This window comes from Mesoplodon densirostris, chromosome 8, assembly GCF_025265405.1.
Source record: "Mesoplodon densirostris isolate mMesDen1 chromosome 8, mMesDen1 primary haplotype, whole genome shotgun sequence".
Classification (NCBI taxonomy): Eukaryota; Metazoa; Chordata; class Mammalia; order Artiodactyla; family Ziphiidae; genus Mesoplodon; species Mesoplodon densirostris.
The window spans coordinates 97,403,573-97,417,532 of record NC_082668.1 but is presented as its reverse complement, the minus strand read 5'-3'; the positions used below and the strand labels follow the sequence as shown (position 1 = coordinate 97,417,532).

The following is a 13,960-nucleotide window of genomic DNA, read 5'->3' as shown; positions in this document are numbered from 1 at the left end:
TTGATTAACTATTTCCTTTCCCATATTAGGGAAGTTTTCAACTATAACTCTTCAAACATTTTCTCAGTTCCTTTCTTTTTCTTTTCTTCTTCTGAGACCCCTTATAATTCGAATGCTTGTGCCTTTAATATTGTCCCAGAGGTCTCTGAGACTGTCCCCAATTCTTTTCATTCTTTTCTCTTTATTCTGCTCTGCAGTAGTTATTTCCACTATTTTATCTTCCAGGTCACTTATCCGTTCTTCTGCCTCAGTTATTCTGCTATTGATTCCTTCTAGAGAATTTTTAATTTCATTTATTGTGTTGTTCATCATTGTTTGTTTGCTCTTTAGTTCTTCTAGGTCCTTGTTAAACGTTTCTTGTATTTTCTCCACTCTATTTCCAAGATTTTGGGTCATCTTGACTATCATTACTCTGAATTATTTTTCCGGTAGACTGCCTATTTCCTCTTCATTTGCTTGGTCTGGTGGGTTTTTACCTTGCTCCTTCATCTGCTGTGTGTTTCTCTGTGTTCTCATTTTGCTTAACTTACTGTGTTTGGGGTCTCCTCTTCACAGGCTGCAGGTTCGTAGTTTCCGTTGTTTTTGGTGTCTGCCCTCAGTGGGTGAGGTTGGTTCAGTGGGTTGTGTAGGCTTCCTGGTGGAGGGGACTGGTGCCTGTGTTCTGGTGGATGAGGCTGGATCTTGTCTTTCTGGTGGGCAGGACCACGTCCGATGCTGTGTTTTGGGGTGTCTGTGACCTTATTATGATTTTAGGCTACCTCTCTGCTAATGGGTGGTGTTGCGTTCCTGTCTTGCTAGTTGTTTGGCATAGGGTGTCCAGCACTGTGGTTTGCTGGTCATTGAGTGGGGCTGGGTCTTAGCATTGAGATGGAGATCTCTGGGAGACCTTTTGCTGTTTGATATTACATGGAGCTGGGAGGTCTCTGGTGAACCAATGTCCTGAACTTGGCTCTCCCACCTCAGAGGCACAGGCCTGACACCTGGCCGGAGCACCAAGACCCTGTCAGCCACACAGCTCAGAAGAAAAGGGAGGAAAAAAGCAAGTAGGAAAGAAAAAATAAATAAATAAATAAATAAAAGTTATTAAAATAAAAAATAATTATTAAAAATTAAAAAGTAATTAAAAAGAAGAAAAAAATAGAAAGAAAGAAGAGAGCAACCAAACCAAAAATCAAATCCACCAATGATAACAAGTGCTAAAAACTATACTAAAAAAAAAAAAAAAAAGGACAGAACCCTAGGACAAATGGTAAAAGCAAAGCTAAACAAACAAAATCACACAAGGAAGCATATGCATACACTCTCACAAAAAGAGAAAAAGGAAAATATATATCGTTGCTCCCAATGTTCACTGCCTTAATTTTGTGATGATTCGTTGTCTATTCAGGTATTCCACAGATGCAGGGTACATCAAGTTGACTGTGGAGATTTAATCTGCTGCTCCTGAGGCTACTGGGAGAAATTTCCCTTTCTCTTCTTTGTTTGCACAGCTCCCGGGGTTCAGCTTTGGATTTGGACCCGCCTCTGCGTGTAGGTCACCTGAAGGCGTCTGTTCTTCGCTCAGACAGGACGGGGTTAAAGGAGCAGCTGATTCGGGGGCTCTGGCTCACTCAGGCCGGGGGTATGGAGGGGTACAAATGCGGGTCGAGCCTGCGGCGTCAGAGGCTGGCGTGACGTTGCACCAGCCTGAGGCGCACCATGCATTCTCCCGGGGAAGTTGTCCCTGGATCCCGGGACCCTGACAGTGGCGGGCTGCACAGGCTCCCGGGAGGGGAGGTGTGGAGAGTGACCTGTGCTTGCACACAGGCTTCTTGGTGGCAGCAGCAGCAGCCTTAGCATCCCATGCCTATCTCTGGGGTCTGCACTGATAGCCGTGGCTCATGCCCGCCTCTGGAGCTCGTTTAGACGGTGCTCTGGATCCCCTCTCCTCACGCACCCCGAAACAATGATCTCTTGCCTCTTCAGCGGGTCCAGACTTTTTCCCAGATTCCCTCCCGGCTAGCTGTGGCGCAATAGCCCCCTTCAGGCTGTGTTCGCACAGCCAACGCCTGTCCTCTTCCTGGGATCTGACCTCCGAAGCCTGAGGCTCAGCTCCCAGCCCCAACCCACCCCTGCGGGTGAGCAGACAAGCTTCTCAGGCTGGTGAGTGCTGGTCGGCTCCGATCCTCTGTGCAGGAATCTCTCCGCTTTGACCTCTGCACCCCTGTTGCTGTGCTCTCCTCCGTGGCTCCAAAGCTTCCCCCCCACGCCCACCCCCGGTCTCCGCCCGCGAAGGGGCTCCTAGTGTGTAGAAACCTTTCCTCCTTCACGGCTCCCTCCCACTGGTGCAGGTCCCGTCCCTATTCTTTTGTCTTTGTTTTTTCTTTTTTCTTTTGCCCTACCCAGGTACGTGGGGAGTTTCTTGCCTTTGGGGATGTCTGAGGTCTTCTGCCAGCGTTCAGTAGGTGTTCTGTAGGAGTTGTTCCACGTGTAGATGTATTTCTGATGTATCTGTGGGAAGGAAGCTGATCTCCACGTCTTACTCTTCCGCCATCTTGAAGGTCTCCCCCCATACTTTATATTTATTCAGAGGATCTACCAGTACTTCAAAACAATCTGTGTTTTACATGGCAAATTGTCTGTCATTTTAAAATGCTAATGAAATGGTAAACAGCTGCTAAGTTTTTATGCTAATGAAGGGTGGCAGCTAAGTAGTTGTCAAGCCCTGTCTTTATTAGCCTAGAGATTTGATTGGGTAAGGGGGATCATTGTACATTCTGACCTTTGTTGATGGAGCAATCTGTTTGTCAAGTTCCATGTTGCATTCTATTTGATTTGAGTTTGTTAGTACAAAGTGACTCTTGCAGGCTCTCCAGGGCCATGTGTTGCAATGTTATCAGAGCCACCATTGTGGGCTTAGAGAAAGAATTTTGCTTCCCTTTGGGAGACCTACAATGGCAAAATAATTATATATTTGTTCATCAGAAATGTTAAAAGACAGAATTCAACTGAGTAAAATTGAAAGATCTAATCGGCTTTATTGAACGATTCATGAATCAAGCAGCATCCTGTGCAGTGAGCAGGGCTACAGAAAGGGAAGATTCTTAAAGTCAAGACAAGAAAGTCGTAAACAAAAAGGATTATTTCAGGCTTAGGTAACCTATCTATGGGGGACAGAAGGGGTCTGTGTGGCAGATTACTTCCTCTTCCTTTGGGGGATGGAGAGGGCTAACATGACCAATTGCCTCATTGGTGCTGACCAGAAAATTCCACATTAACTGGTTAGGATAACATTCCTGAGTAGGATTACATTCCTAGGTTGTAACTGCAATTAGGTTAGTTACTAGCAGAAGTGACCCCATTTTAGGCCTTTTGTTTCTTTTTTAACAGGCAGCTTTAAGTATACTGCATGCTTTTATACTTCAGACTTTTGACAATTATAATAATTGTAAATAGTAAAAGGCCATTGGTCTAATATAAGAAATACCTGTTTTTCAATTTAGCTAAGATTTTTTTTTTTCTTTTTTTGGCTGCATTGGGTGTTCATTGCTGCACACAGACTTTCTCTAGTTGCAGTGAGTGGGGGCTACTCTTCGTTGCGGTGTGCAGGCTTCTCATTGCGGTGGCTTCTCTTGTTGCGGAACACGGGCTCTGGGTACATGGGCTTTAGTAGTTGTGGCACACAGGCTCAGTAGTTGTGGCTCACGGGCTCTAGAGTGCAGGCTCAGTAGTTGTGGCTCACGGGCTTAGCTGCTCCACAGCATGTGGGATCTTCCTGGACCAGGGATAAAACCCGTGTCCCCTGCAGTGGCAGGCAGGTTCTTAACCACTGCACCACCAGGGAAGTCCCTTAGCTAAGATTTTGAAGCAAAGCTTTTAAGATAAATATTTTAGTAAATGCCTCTGTAACATTTGACATATTGATATAATATATCATCTTGGACCTATAAGCTCTGAAGTTAGCAATGTTAGAAGAATAATGTGTAATTAAATGCAGGGTGGTTATGTGAATGCCAGGCTGAGATCAGAGTATTTACTTTGGCATCAGAAAAAAAAAAAATCTGTTTGACCTATACTTTTGGCTGATTCTCTTTTGCTGAGTCCTACTCTATATTCCCTAATGGACGGGCTGACCTAAAGACTTGCCATTACAGATAAATGCTTCAGATGCCCTTCTCTTTTTTCAGTTTTTAGGATCAATATAAATGAGGTATGACAGACAGTCCATTAAACACTACTGCCAGTAATGTTCTGGAATGATTTGAAATATTATGCAGAGTTTATTAAGGAAATTCATTACCAAAAAATATATCATTGAAATAGAAATTTTAACTATTCTGGGACACCGTGAAAGAAGACTGGTGGAAATTTTAATAGTCAGAGCATTTTCCCATACTGTTCATTTCTCCTTGAAGCCAGCAGGGGATTTTAGGCATATAATTATTTGTGGTCCTATATAGGCATGTCAGGAGAAATTGGAACCTTCATACACTGCTGGTGGTAATGTAAAATGGTTTAGCCATTTTGGAAAACAGTTTGGAAGTTCTCAAAAGGTTAAACCATATGACTACCACATGACCCAACAATCCCCAGTTCCACTCTTAGGTATATATGCAAGAGAACTAAAAACATGTCGCCACACAAAAACTTAGAAATGAATGTTCATAACAGCATTATTCATAATGGCCAAAAAGTGGAAACGACCCAAATGCCAATCAACTGATGAATAAATAAGCCAAAAATTGTACATCTACAATGGAATATTATTCAGCTTTAAAAAGAAATGAAATTCTGATACATGCTACAACACGGAGGCACCTTAAAAACATGCCAAGTAAAAGAAAACAGTCACAAAAAACCTCATATTGTATGATTTCATTTAAATGAAATGTCCAGAATAGACATATCTGTAGAGACAGAAAGTAGACTAGTGGTTACCAAGAGCTGGAGGTGTTGGGAAGAATTGGGGGTGTCTGCCAATGGGTATGGAGTTTCTTTTAGGGATCATGAAAATCTAATATTGCCTGTGGTCCTGGTTGCACAACTCTGAATATGCTGAAAATCATTGAATTGTACACTTCAAGTAGGTGAATTTTATCTCAATATGCCTGTTGTATTTTGTTTGAAAAGGGCATATCAGAGCCTGTCTCCTGGAGAGCCACCTGCAGCAGCGATGACTTATCTGCAGTATGTAGAGCTTATAGGCTAGAGAAACATGCATGTTACCCTGGAGAGGAGTGTGTTAAATCTCCTACAGACAGGTTACACCAGATATGTAAAGACAGCTAATAACTTGTTAAAAGGATAGTTGCTAAAATAATACAAGGCTCATTAGAAATAAAAGTTGAAGTCAAGAATTTGGTTCCAAATCCTCCCTGTCCCCCAAAACCCTGCCTCTACCCTGATTATAATCACCCCTTTTAGATTCTCTAATGCTCCAGTGTCCAGACGAAGGGTAACTTTCTGTTTTTTTAAGAGAACAAATTGTTTGAGTGATAACTTTCCTGGGATTGGACAGTAACTATAAGAGTCCAAGGTTTCTTCCCCTGGTAAAAACCCTATAATTATCTCTGATTTGCATAAAATGTGCCAACTAGCCATTCAATAATTGTGAATAGTAAATTGCATCCGGCTTCAAGAGGCTCCTCCCCTCCTCTGTCCTACATTTTTGGTGAACAAGAGGATGATATTCTGCCTCACCTGCCAGCAGGATCTGTGTACTATGTATCTCAGCAGAGTCTGAGCAGCCCTTGACCTTTGCCATAGGGACACATTCTATTTCACTGTCTTAGGCATTGAGCCAGAAGACCCTTTTTGAGTGTACTTTCTCCCCTGTGCCATTTGCTGACTCCCAGCATAACTCTTGCTTGCAGGTTGCAGCTCAGCAGTCTTGTTTTTGCACTGTAAGTTGGGGAGGGAGATGGATGTGAGCAAGAGATTGAATTCATTTTTGTTTTCTTCTTGGCAGGCAGTACATGCCACTCTACTACCCTTCCTGCTCTTGTGCGCACACCTACCCTGATGATGCAGCCTTCACTGGATATCAAACCATTTATGTCTTTTCCAGTAGACAGTAATTCTGCTGCTGTTGGGCTGTTTCCAAATTTTAACACAGTGAGTAAATGTATTTTTATTTTATTTGTCTCCTCCTCAATCTCTTTCTTTCATTACAATTGTGAATAGGCAATAGATATAGCCTGTTTCCAAAGTGTGTAGTTTTAGACCATATATTGGTTATACATTATGAAAGATAATGCTTCACCCATGAGAGTTAGTCCAAACAATAACCAGCATATTTATTTTATAAATATTTCCACAGGCGACTTTTCACCTGTTACTTTGTGCAATTTTAATAGACTTTTCAATGGCTTGCGAACCTATATCTTTTCTGGGATGCTGTTCACATGCTCAAGAACACAATTTAGAGGTATCAAGCCACACTGATTTTTCCCTACTAGTAGAAAGAAAAAGAAAGTGTACGTTTCATCTTCCTGGGTACATTTTTATTTGGGAGATTTTTTAGATAAAGACTCTTACACAAACAGAATTCTTATTTGGAGGCTATTGTAGATTATGTGAATCCAATTCTATTAGTAAAAGGAAAAAATTCATTTTAGATCGACATGTTACTTGTCTGCATGATACTTTGACATTCCCTTTAAACCACATGATAAATATTAGTGAATTACCTATAATTACCATTCTTCATTCAGGTCAGTTGACCTTCTTCTGTTTGAATGAAAGACAACTTTGTAGGTATGCCAAGTGGAACATGACATCTTTCAACAATAGAATTCAGCCTAAAGTCAGTCCATAGCTAGATTCTAAGCTTCTAGTAAAAGAAAAGTTTAACCAGTTCAGATGATTGCATAAATTATGTCTGTTCAGTCAATAAATACAGTCAGTTGGGGTATGATGTTCTACATGAATGATACAGCATTATAGAAGCTACCGTAATCAAGAAAAAGAATTGCATTACCAGACAGTGAACATCTGAAGTACTGCCAGATATTTCCTTCTGCAAACGTATCTTCTGTATGGAGTGAAAACATCAAGAGGATTTTTCCTCAAGGGATGTAAATATAATGTGCTGACATGCCTTCTGTTGTGGCTTAGGCATTGTAAGGTAATTAGAGGGTAGGGGAACAGCCAACTTTTTAAAGAGCACTGGGCTCAACTTAGCAAGTAAACGGTTGAATGTTTTCGTCCTCTTGGGCTTTTTCAGACACAAGTCACACAGGGTTTTTTTAAAAGGCCTGAAAAGGCGAGCAGCATTTCTAGTGCAGTGGAGCAACTCAGTAAGATAAATCATGCCTGTCCTGGTCACATTAATCCATCAGGAGTGACCATACCAAAGCAACACATCGTGCCATTTTAGAGAACTTGAACTCAAGCATGCTTATCCTGTCCTCTATCTAAACATGGGTGATACATTCCAGACATAATTGAATTAAGCTATACTTCTGAAAACATTTACTAGGTCTTTGTATTTTGATTAATGTACATTTGGAAGACAACATTTATAGCCACTGCAGAAGTCCAGTCACTGTCAGGAAGCAGTACTGATGACGTGGGTTAGCATAAATGTCTCCTACTGTGGTTCACCTCTCTGTATTTTGTTTTTAACACAAGTAATACTTATTTCAAAAATTCAAATAAAACATTAGCATTCAAAGCAAAATGTCAAAGTCACCATTCCCTGCCCCTGCAGACACACTTACTCCCTTCGCTAGAGGAAAGCGCCCTCAGCAGCTGGTATGCATCCTTCCAGCCCCTTCTAGATGTGTGATATGTACATATCTACTAGGAAACCAATCACTGTTGTCTTTTTACAACTGTGATCATCTGATCAGCGCTATTCTCTAAGTCACTTTTAGAGAATTTCTAAATGTCTTATATATACTTCTTTGTTCTTAAGGGCTGTAAAACAGAAATGAAAAGAATATTTTTATAAGTTCTTTTTAAAAAGATAGTCTCATAATGGCTTTTTAATGTTGTGTAGGGCTTACAGATGTATTAACTTGCCTTTTTTGTTTGTTTATTCTATATAGCAATTAACCTTATGATGTATTTGAGAAAATCCAAGGAATAATTCTAAGAGATGTTCATTGTTTTTCCTTCTTAGAGGCAAATAAACTTGTAATTTTCAAATGAAAAAAATTTTTTTCATGAAAGTGAAGAATATAGCAATGAACTGCATGATATAGTCATTTTATTCTCTCTATATTATATCCAAGGCATTTATTGGATACAGAGTCCTTCTGGTAATGTATTAAAAATTAAGTCATTGCAAGTGGGACCCTCTATCATCTTGCAAAAAAATGAATTTATGGGATCATTGGATTACCCATGATTTTTCACTGATTTGCAGTTTCAGTTACTCTAATCCTTTTCCTATGGACCTTTCCATTCCAGTGTCTAACTCACCCAACAGATTTCCTAGGGCAATTTCATAAAAGTCACTGTCCACATTTTCCTAGGAAAATAATTTTACATTACTATTAATAATTATACTAGATTATTGTATTTTGTGATGTTTTACATTCTTCAAAGGACTCAGACCTTAGAACATTTTAATCGACCATGGTTATTATTCCTATTGTCTACATGAGGAAAAAGCGTTAGTAAAGGAAGAACTGGGTCTTGTATTAGAATCTTCTAACTTCAAAACTGATGTTCCGGCTCTTCTGTGTCCTTAGCTCTTTTGGTCCGTGTCACCTCCCAGCTCATTCAGTGTGAACAAAGCTCAATCAGAAATCTTTTGTGCTCTTTTCTGGCAGCATGGTAGATAATTTTCAGCAGAATCATTAAGTAGAAAGAGGAAAGGAATTTTTAATGTAGTATGTATTTTAAAAACAGTTATAATTTCTTGTTAGCAAATTTTAAAAATATATTCTACTCAGTAGTCTGTGTGCTCTTTGAAAACCAACGTGAATGCTACCGTAATCACTTCATTTTTAATCAAGGGTAATATTAGTAAATATAAGAAATATATTTTAACTCATAACCATTATCAGAAGAATGAACACTGTACTCTTGAGACCATAGCTGAAAGCTTTGGAAGTTCCAAGTTTTGCTATTTTCTTTGGATTTAAAATATATATATAAAGTAATGGTTTCTTCCTATTTTTATAGCAGAGTATGATAATGTTACATGAGAAACATAGCAAGAATGAAATGGGATTCTGTCATATTCCAAAGCAAATAGGTGCCTGTTCTATACTAAATTGTATGCAGTGAAGAGATATGCTTCAGTGTTCATTTAGTGGCTATCTTGCCTTTTACTCCATAAGACAAAATCTCTCTCAGTGTTTATAGGTGAGAATAAGCAAAAAATTCGAGACACTGTTCAAGCAGAGTTCTGAGGAGACATACTAGGGAAAATGGGGTTTGGATCACTGATACTTTATGATGGGCTGTGTGTCAAGGACGCATGGCTGGAGAATGAGGATGTTAACTCTGCAAATTTAAAGATCTTGGCCTTCATATCTAAAGTTTAATAGGCTTCTCTGCCTGGCAACTCACTGATGCTTACTTCTACCACCCCACCCCACCTTCATTTATTTGTCCTTCAGGGCCCAACCTAGAGATCACCTCCTTCACAGGAAACTTTCTGTGACTCTTGCAATCTGACTTAAGTGCCCATCCTCTGTACTTCCAGAGTACCTCCCGATTACATCATATTCTCCCTGATTATCCATCTATCTTCACTGGAATGTCAGATCCTTGAGAACAAGGGCTCTATCTTGTTTATCTTTGTATGCTTGGTGTCTGGCATAGGTGCTCAATAAAACTCTTTTGAAGGAAGGAAGGGAGAAAAGAACAGAGAAAGGGCTCTAGTTCCTTGGTTTTCAATGTTCATGGTCCCTCATCCAGCAAAGGGAATTCCGGCATTTCTGAGCCTTACGTGCAAGGTGATAAGAGCCGGTGTTTACTTTTAATTTCCTGAGAATTGTCATCCTTTTTTAGTCTAAAGGCAATAATTAGTTATAAACTTTTCTCCAGCTATAGTTCTGGCTTTCTCTGTGTGGATGGTATAGACACTCTGCAAGTATCAACTGCATTCCTTATCCTAGGCCCTAATCTTAGGAGCATTTAGTTTAAAATCAAAGTTATTAATTACTGAATGTTATTGAAAATATAATATATGGACTAAACAGTACTGGGTTTGGGGAAGGAGATAAACAAAATAAATAAAACAAAAATACCCCAGGGCAGGGCTTCCCTGGTGACGCAGTGGTTGAGAGTCCGCCTGCCGAGGCAGGGGACACGGGTTCGTGCCCCGGTCTGGTAAGATCCCACATGCCGCGGAGCAGCTGGGCCCATGAGCCATGGCCGCTGAGCCTGTGCGTCCAGAGCCTGTGCTCTGCAACGGGAGAGGCCACAACAGTGAGAGGCCCGTGTACCACAAAAAAAACAAAAACAAAAAAACCCAGGGCACAAGAAACTTGTAAGAAATAGAATAAATAGGCTAGAAAAGGCAAGATAATAAAAACCAAGAAATATAGGCGAAGTGAAAAGTTACTGAACTTTATAGTGTTCAAGAAAGGCCAGAAAGAATGAATTTTTTGTATCTCAATAGAGCTATTTTCATTATTTTGTTATTCACTTTACTTCAGTTTGCCAACTGCTCCATGGTCATCCTTTAATTTTTGTACATGATGTTTGGTAGCTGCCAAAATGTATATAATTGTTTCTCCCTATTAGAATTAGAATCTTCCATTTCCTTTATTGTGGATTCCATTTTTATCTTCATTTTACCTGGATAATACTTGGTGTTTAATACTTGATGTTTAATACCTGTCTAATACTTGGTTCTCCTTAATAAGAGACTTCTTCAAAATTCAAATGAATTGCATACTTAACACGATGGATTGTATCAACTTAATATGATAAAATAGGTCCATTTAGAAGGCATACTCACACACATGCTGTTATGGACTGAATGTTCCCTCCTCCCCACATTCATATATTGAAGCCCTAACACGTGAGTGATAATATTTAGAAATGGGGCCTTTGAGAGGTAATTAGGGTTAGATGAGGTCTTGCAGGTGGTGCCCTTGTAATGTGATTAGTGCCCTTATAAGGAGAGACCCCAGAGAGCTTTTCCTTTATCTACCATGTGAGGACATAGTGAGAAGAAAGTCAGCTGCAAGCCAGAAAGAGAGCTCTCACCATAACCTGACTATGCTGGCACCCCTGATCTTGGACTTCCAGCCTCCAAAACTGTGATAAATTTATTTCTGTTGTTTAAGCCACCAAGTCCATGGTATTTTGTTATGGCAGGTCAAGCAGACTAAGACATGTATGCAACCTATATATTGTATGTGATGATTAGAAGATCAAATTTCTTTTTAACAGCCACATATTAGATACATGGACAGATATATTTGTGTGACTCTCCAAAGCTGTAGCTATAATCAAGAGCCACTCAAGACCACAGTCTCCTGTCAGTTTCTCTGCTGCTTGGCAATAGTTTCCATACCTGTTTATTTCAAATGTCTGTGAGTCCTGCCACGTTTTTGCAACTGCTCCAGGAATGCACAAGCACAGTGGAGGTCTCTGATGCTTTATTGCAAGAGGCTCAGTGATCTTTTTTTTTGTGAAAAATAATCTGATTTTTATTACCTACCTTAAAATTATTTTTTTTCCTGACACATGAACAAATATGTGGAGCAGAATAAAGATCATTTCTAAAGTATAAAGTCCCAAATTGCTATATGATTCTTTGAATCATCCATGACAAGCTGTGGAATGAGACATGTGTTTACCATTTATTTTATCATTCTAGACTCTTTGAGATTCTGGGTTATTCATAGTTTGGTGATATCAATGACTATATAAAAATTTTCTTTCTTGTAGTAGAAATAATAATATATTTATCAAGGAGGTCCAAAATAAAGAAATAGGGAATCAAAATCACATTCATTTTGCTGTTAATTCATGCCATGTTTCTCATAAGATGTTACTATAAAGAAACTTGGAGTAAGCTAGAACATTCAATGTTTCACCTGCTTTTAATATATTTATTAATTTAATGAAGTCCTTATTTAAACATTTAAATACTTATTTTTCTTTTGTTTAAATTTTTCTTTAGTTTTATTTAAATAAAATACCTTACCTCTGCTAATACAATCCAAAGTGAATTTTTGCCATCTGAGTCTTCTTTTTTACTCTAGTAATGCTTTCCTGTCATAAAATGTTATATGTCCCATATTTCCTAGGACAGTAGTATGTCCAGTACTTGAAATGACACATTAGTCCCAGTCAAATAAAAAAGAGAATACGGTCAAATTTTATTTTCATGATATGCTTAAAATATATCAGTGGGTCATATTCTTTCATATGTTCTAAAGAAATATGCCAAGTTGAAACTTTCCACAGTTACTCAAATTTACTGGAAGAGGGGAGGATGACAGCCTATTATTGGATTTAGATAAGTCAACAGCAACACTCTCCAGATCATTAGAAAAATCAGTGGTTATAGGAACTCTTTGATATGTGCTACAAAACTGTGGAAGATTTTTATACAGATATTTAAGCATAGATTACTGTCTAGAAATTTTTACATCACTATTGAACATGGCAGAGAGAAAAAATATGTAAACATGACCACTGGAAGGAAAACAAACTATGTAGTGATCTTCAGTGTTATTGTCTTCCTCTACTCTTCAAACCACAAACATGTCCTTTTTAAGCTTAATTCACGTCCCCTGCCTTATTCAAAAAATCTCAAGATTTATCTACTAAAGACTGTGTTCAAATATCCCTTTACTCATTCTTGAAACCCCTTTAGAATATGTAGATATTATTGATATGGTATGTATATATACACAAGTATGCTTATATAATATGTGGTCATATGTGTTTTCTGTCCTTAATGAAATTATTTGTTCAGGTTATCTAAGAAAAGGAATGCATTCACAACCACTTACTGAAGGTCTACATGTGCTGGTCATTGTGCTAAGAAGAAGTTATAGTGAATAAAGGCAGAAGCTGCTCACTGTCTGATAGAAATTACTTCTTCCTCTTGTATAATTCACCATAAGATAACAGAGGATTCTGCTTATAATAAATAGTCAATTCAGTTGATAAAAGCTGCCAAGAAACATCAGATTAAGACTTCGATGGACCTTTAAGGGGTAAGGGAACACAAGGTTTCAGGAGTCTGTGAAAAGAGGCACCCATAGTCCCACCATGCTATGTCCTCTTGCATGTCCCTTTCATCGTCCTAGTCTTAACCTCACATGGCTCTGGGACCTCATCTTCAGTGCTAGAGTTTCAAGGATTATGTGTACTTGGAGGCCACATCAGATATTCTGGCAAGACAGGTCTTCAGTCTTGGCGCTGTCCCAGGTCAGCATTTTTTAAGAGTAGAGTCAACTTGGAAAAAGTGTGTGTCAGGCCCTCTTCTTTAAAAATGTATCTTATTCTTAACAAATCTCCAGTTAATTAAAGGAAGAAGAAACCAACAACAACCTTGTTCTTAGCTTCTCTCAGTGACCAAGGCTCTTTATGCCTGTGGTAAAGTAGGAGAGCTTAATAAATATAAAATGTGGCAAAATATTATTGTACAAAACATTCCCTCCAGCCCAGAAAAGGTATTTCTAAATTGGTTGCTCTATAAACATTAATTAATGGTAGTGTTCCCTGAGAAACCTTTATCAAAGCTTGGGAACCCATCCAATAGCACAGACCATTTTTTTTTTTTACTCCCTCTAGATTCTTGTATTCAAAAGTAGGTCTCAAATCTCTTTTGGGGAGAGAAAAACGTTTTGGAATATTCCAGTTCCTTTATTTTTATAATTGCCATTGAGGGTGCTAAAGATGAATTGGAGTGCTATTTAGCAAATCTGTGAAGTTTCAACATCTTTGCAGAGCTCAGTAGGGATCTTGGAAAAATACTTTTTTTCACAGATTTAGCTGTCAATTTAGGTTTTCTTACCTTCCTTTTTATGTTCTGATGCTTGCGATAATATGA

General features: G+C 38.9%; 1 protein-coding gene across 1 annotated transcript in view; it reads left to right on the top strand.

Moving 5' to 3' along the window:
* Window positions 1–13,960, top strand: part of ZNF385B (zinc finger protein 385B) — a 327,360-nt gene that overhangs the window by 235,021 nt on the left and 78,379 nt on the right. Inside the window, exon 4 of the mRNA XM_060106809.1 lies at window positions 5,948–6,093. Coding sequence (XP_059962792.1) covers window positions 5,948–6,093 — 146 coding nt within the window. The remainder of the gene's footprint in view (window positions 1–5,947; window positions 6,094–13,960) is intronic.